At 39.2% G+C, this 5,047-nt stretch overlaps 2 protein-coding genes across 2 annotated transcripts in view; both read left to right on the forward strand.

Moving 5' to 3' along the window:
- The window catches only part of LOC104793486 (probable tRNA N6-adenosine threonylcarbamoyltransferase, mitochondrial), a 3,400-nt gene extending 712 nt beyond the window's left edge, over positions 1-2,688 (forward strand). The window contains exons 2-13 of the mRNA XM_010519842.2: positions 59-103; positions 347-421; positions 680-776; positions 870-960; positions 1,046-1,095; positions 1,193-1,383; positions 1,481-1,566; positions 1,696-1,771; positions 1,848-1,931; positions 2,013-2,127; positions 2,210-2,298; positions 2,396-2,688. Of these exons, the coding sequence (XP_010518144.1) occupies positions 59-103; positions 347-421; positions 680-776; positions 870-960; positions 1,046-1,095; positions 1,193-1,383; positions 1,481-1,566; positions 1,696-1,771; positions 1,848-1,931; positions 2,013-2,127; positions 2,210-2,298; positions 2,396-2,563 (1,167 nt within the window). The 3' untranslated portion in view covers positions 2,564-2,688. The remainder of the gene's footprint in view (positions 1-58; positions 104-346; positions 422-679; positions 777-869; positions 961-1,045; positions 1,096-1,192; positions 1,384-1,480; positions 1,567-1,695; positions 1,772-1,847; positions 1,932-2,012; positions 2,128-2,209; positions 2,299-2,395) is intronic.
- Positions 2,709-5,010, forward strand: LOC104793485 (DNA repair protein RAD51 homolog 3). Its single transcript, XM_010519841.2, has 9 exons — positions 2,709-2,904; positions 3,064-3,161; positions 3,255-3,378; positions 3,474-3,507; positions 3,600-3,670; positions 3,753-3,979; positions 4,096-4,227; positions 4,326-4,392; positions 4,491-5,010. The coding sequence occupies exons 1-9, from the start codon at positions 2,793-2,795 to the stop codon at positions 4,664-4,666; spliced, it is 1,041 nt and encodes a 346-aa protein (XP_010518143.1). The 5' UTR covers positions 2,709-2,792; the 3' UTR covers positions 4,667-5,010.

Raw genomic sequence — 5,047 nt, forward strand, 5'->3', positions numbered from 1 at the left:
CCCCCCCCCCCTTATCTTTTACACTTATGTGAACTGAATTTTGTGTGGGGGGTTTTAGGTGCGAGGTAATGGTGAAATTCTTAGTCAAGTCATTTCTTCTCAGGTAAAAAAGATCAGTCCTTTTGCTTTATTATCAGCTATTAGAAGATTCTTTGGCAGTGCCTTTACATGTTTTACAAGACTCAACACTAATGTGACTTGAAGACATTGTTTTTTCTAAGAAAGCCTTTCACTTCTTTTTTAACTCTCTCTCTCTCTCTCTCTTTGGAATTCAAAGTTTATTTTCTTTATATACTGTAACTCGTCAAGTTTTTACATGTTCTGATCTTGGAATTGGCGACATAAGGCAGACCTGCTTGCTCAATATGGAGGCGTCGCTCCTAAACAGGCTGAAGAAGCACACTCCCGGGTTATTGGTAAGGTAATATACACCCTCTTTTTCCTCATTAGAAAGCATTGCAAGTCTACACTCAATACCGGGTTATCCATCAGGTTATACTTCTATACACTTCTTTTTCCCTCATTACTCAATACCTCTCTAGTATCTTGATTCTTTCCTTGTTCGGAATTCCATGACATGCTCCTGCATCAATATACAATGGTCCAGCTGCTTCTTTCCACCCTAAGATATGCATAGGTTTCAGCATTCGGACAATAAATGATGATATATTGGTTCCAGGTTGTGCAAGACGCCCTTGATAGAGCCAATTTGACCGAGAAGGATCTCTCTGCTGTTGCTGTTACCATTGGACCTGGTTTGAGCCTCTGTTTACGTGGTAAGTTGGAGTAAAAAGTATTCACTCTTGTACTCTTGAAATAACTAGTGTCGGTTACAGTCCTCATTAAGTGTTTCTTTCTGAGTCATACAGTTGGTGTACGGAAGGCTCGAAGAGTTGCTGGTGAATTCAATCTCCCGATGGTTGGGGTGCATCACATGGAGGCTCATGCCCTTGTAGCTAGGTCTTGCTTAATATGCTCGCTTTTTGTTTTTGCTCGCACTTTGAGTTTTGTGAATGGCTCATCAGCTTTTGATTTGTCTCTGTAGACTAGTGGAACAGGAATTAAGCTTTCCTTTTATGGCATTGCTTATATCAGGTACGTTGCTTATTGTTTTTTTCTTTTCTAAAGCAGAAACAATTTCGCAATGGTATTTAGGTTTTGTCTAAACGGTACTGCCCCTTTTTCTGTCTAGGAGGGCACAATCTTCTTGTTCTTGCTCATAAGCTGGGTCAGTACACACAACTTGGGACTACTGTAGATGATGCTATAGGTGAAGCATTTGACAAGACAGCAAAATGGCTCGGCCTTGATATGCGTAGAAGTGGCGGACCAGCTGTTGAAGAACTTGCTCTGGAGGGTGATGCCAAGTCTGTTAAGTTTAATGTAAGTGAAACTAGTTTGCTGGTTAGTTTAAACAACTTACCTATTCTTGTTCTACTCGAAGTCAGAATCATTTATGTTACATTACGATGTTTATCAGGTTCCAATGAAAAATCATAAAGATTGCAACTTTTCTTATGCTGGTTTGAAGACACAAGTGAGGCTAGCCATTGAAGCCAAAGAAATGTAATGTTTTAAATAGTTAGATCTTATAATCAGCTTAGGATGTCTTAAATGTAATGTTTCACTGAGTTATGTTGCATCTGAGAAAGCTTTGTTTAAAAAAAAATGATGGTCTTTTTGCTGGATGTGCAGCGATTGTAAATGCCCCCTCTCTTCTGCAACAAACGAAGACAGAAGAAACCGGGCTGACATTGCCGCTTCTTTCCAGGTACAAATCAATCAGTGTTTTTAATGTTCTTGTGAAAAATGCTGATCTCTAAACATGTTCAATTTATATGAACCAGCGAGTAGCTGTCTTGCATCTTGAGGAAAAGTGTGAGCGAGCAATAGACTGGGCATTAGAACTAGAGCCTTCTATAAAACATATGGTGAGGGCTATAATGAGGAAAAAGAAACCTCCGTGTTGCTTGAACAACGCTTCTTCTAGACTAATATTGACTTATCTTCAGGTAGTCTCTGGTGGCGTTGCTTCAAACAAGTATGTACGACTTCGACTCAGTCACATTGTTGAAAACAAAAACCTGAAACTTGTTTGCCCTCCTCCTAGCCTTTGCACAGACAATGGTAAATGGATTGTGAGATTCTCCTGTCTGATCGAATTAGATATACAGAGAAGAGAAATTAACAAATTCAATAATCTCTCCAGGAGTAATGGTGGCTTGGACTGGTCTTGAGCATTTTCGTGTAGGAAGATACGATCCACCTCCACCTACAATTGAACCAGATGATTACGTGGTATGTCTTTAAAACAAAACTCTGAGATACTTTTAAAGATTCTGTTGCTTAGAAAGATGAAAAGTTTCTAACTTTGTGATTGATGTAATGAATGTAGTATGATCTTCGACCGAGGTGGCCTCTTGGAGAGGAGTACGCAAAAGGAAGAAGCGAAGCTCGTTCGATGAGAACTGCGAGGATTCACCCGTCACTTACTTCAATCATCCGAGCAGATGATTCTCTTCAACAACAAACACAAAACGTAGCAAGAAAGATAGTCTCATAAATTCCATAACATTGTAGCTTTTATTCGTCTCTCAATGTGTATATTATGTAACCGAGTAACAAACGCTATTTCCGGTTAATCTGTTGAATCAATTTCGTTCAATTATTTGTCCCGGTTAACCTAAACCGTGTCCGGTTCATTATACTTTTATTTTATCTATTTAGTTGGCGCCAACACACACACACTCTCAATTGGGCGGCGCAACTCGCCGGCGAAATCGACTACAGTCATGGAGGCATGGAGGTTAGCGTTGTCGTCTTCGATTAGAGGAAAGCTTATATCGGCCGGTTACACTAGTCTGTCTTCGATTTCTTCCGTCTCTTCTTCTGATCTCGCTCGAGGTGAATTTCTAAATCTGTTCTTCGTATAGGGTTTTTAATTTTGGGGAATTGAAGGAGATCTCGAATCGTTTCATGATTAACTCTGTAAATCGCAATCGATTCCTCCTGGGTTGATGATGTTTAGGGTTTATATACACCTTATTGTGGGTTTATGAGCAGATGCAAATATCACAGAAGATGAAGCATTTGAGATTTTGAAGTTGGCTAATCAATCCTCTGGATCCAATTCTTGCAATGGAAACCGTTCTCTCATCAATGCTAAGTTTGATGAACTCCTTTGGAACTTCTTCTTATGATGATGATGGATGATTTCACTAAAGGATACGTTTTGTTATCTATAAACAAACAAAGGAGCAAAGAACGCTTGGGATATGCTTCACGAAGAGGAGTCTTTGCCGCGGATTACTACATCTTGTTCTGATCTTGATAACATCTTGGGTGGTGGGATAAGCTGTAGGGATGTTACAGAGATTGGTAACAAGAAGTGTGATCTTGATAACATCTTGATTGTTTCTTTTCTCTGTTTCTTGTATTTTGGCAACAAGAAGTGTGATCCTTTCTTTCTCCAGGTGGGGTACCAGGGATTGGCAAGACTCAGATTGGGTAAATATTATCCGCTTCTCTGGTTTCCTCTACTGTGAGTGAATGTATCGGGTTTTTGCTCTTAGGTTAACTTCGATTTTGATTTTTTTTAGGATCCAGCTCTCTGTGAATGTTCAGATTCCTCGTGAGTTTGGTGGTCTTGGAGGGAAAGCTATATATATCGGTATGTTTTCTTTTAGTTAAACGAGGATGAATGACTTGGTTGATTACTCTTTTTTGGTTGTTGATGCCTGGGGATATTACAGATACAGAAGGTAGCTTCATGGTGGAACGTGCTTTACAGATAGCAGAAGCTTGTGTAGAGGATATGGAAGAATACACAGGATACATGCATAAACATTTTAAAGCAAATCAAGTTCAAATGAAACCTAAAGATATCTTAGAGAACATATTCTACTTCCGTGTCTGCAGTTACACCGAGCAAATCGCTTTGGTTAACCATCTTGACAAGTTCATCTCTGAAAATAAAGATGTAGGTATATACGAGTATTAGTTCAACTCTGACATCCATTGATCTTGCTGCTACAAGTTTATTGAAACATTATTCCACGATCACTAAGACTCTCTTTGAATCTTTTATGATTGCAGGTTAAAGTGGTAATCGTTGACAGCATCACGTTTCATTTCCGTCAGGACTTTGATGACTTGGTCCAGAGGACTCGAGTGCTCAGCGAAATGGCTCTTAAATTCATGAAGCTTGCCAAAAAGTTCTCACTTGCGGTAAGAATGTCTGCAAGAAGTGATCTGAATCACAACACATCCTGAACTAACTTAAGTGGAGGAGGTTCCATGATAAACTCTTTATAATCCAATCTCAGGTTGTGTTACTAAACCAGGTGACCACAAAGTACACTGAAGGCTCGTTTCAACTAGCTCTAGCATTAGGTGAACCAAACTCAAATCTACTGTCTCTAGGTTGCTATATAATCATCAGCACTCATTTTGTAATGATTCTTAAATGTTCAATCTTGTGCTGTTTTCAGGCGATAGCTGGTCTCATTCGTGCACCAACCGAGTCATTCTGTATTGGAACGGTGATGAGCGTTATGCCTATATTGATAAGTCTCCTTCACTGCCTTCAGCCTCGGCTTCATACACAGTAACTAGTAGAGGTCTGAGAAACTCATCCTCAAGCAGCAAAAGAGTCAAGATGATGTAATAACACACAACACAGGCACAAAGTACATGAGTAAGCTTTCTCCGGTTTAGTTTTGGTTCGGTTCTTGATTCGGTTGAAGTGCATGATTTAGACTGGTCAATACCGGACTAAATAAATAATTGCAACCTTCAAATCTAAAGCAATTATGTTCTTCACCAACCCTTTGCTTGTTATCAGTCATGACCATGGCTTTTTTGACTTGGAAAATTGAACCAAAAAAAAAGTTATGTTCGTTAAATTGTTAGAGCCATAGAGGATCACAGCCGTCAAAGTTTGTGTCCTTTCTGAATCCAACGGTCAGATTTTCTTTAGCTTGACGAGATCTAATTGGTTGATTCATAATCTCTTCCTCTCTTTTTTTTTTTTTTTTTTTTTTTTTTT

Source organism: Camelina sativa, chromosome 6, assembly GCF_000633955.1.
Source record: "Camelina sativa cultivar DH55 chromosome 6, Cs, whole genome shotgun sequence".
In the NCBI taxonomy this organism is placed as follows: Eukaryota; Viridiplantae; Streptophyta; class Magnoliopsida; order Brassicales; family Brassicaceae; genus Camelina; species Camelina sativa.

Bases quoted from the DNA above. Each gene is read 5' to 3' on its own strand.
- LOC104793485 (XM_010519841.2), top strand. From the start codon at position 2,793: ATGGAGGCATGGAGGTTAGCGTTGTCGTCTTCGATTAGAGGAAAGCTT. The intron at 3,671-3,752 runs GTATGTTTTCTT...GGGATATTACAG, and splicing joins AGGGAAAGCTATATATATCG to ATACAGAAGGTAGCTTCATG. The intron at 4,393-4,490 runs GTGAACCAAACT...TGCTGTTTTCAG, and splicing joins TCAACTAGCTCTAGCATTAG to GCGATAGCTGGTCTCATTCG.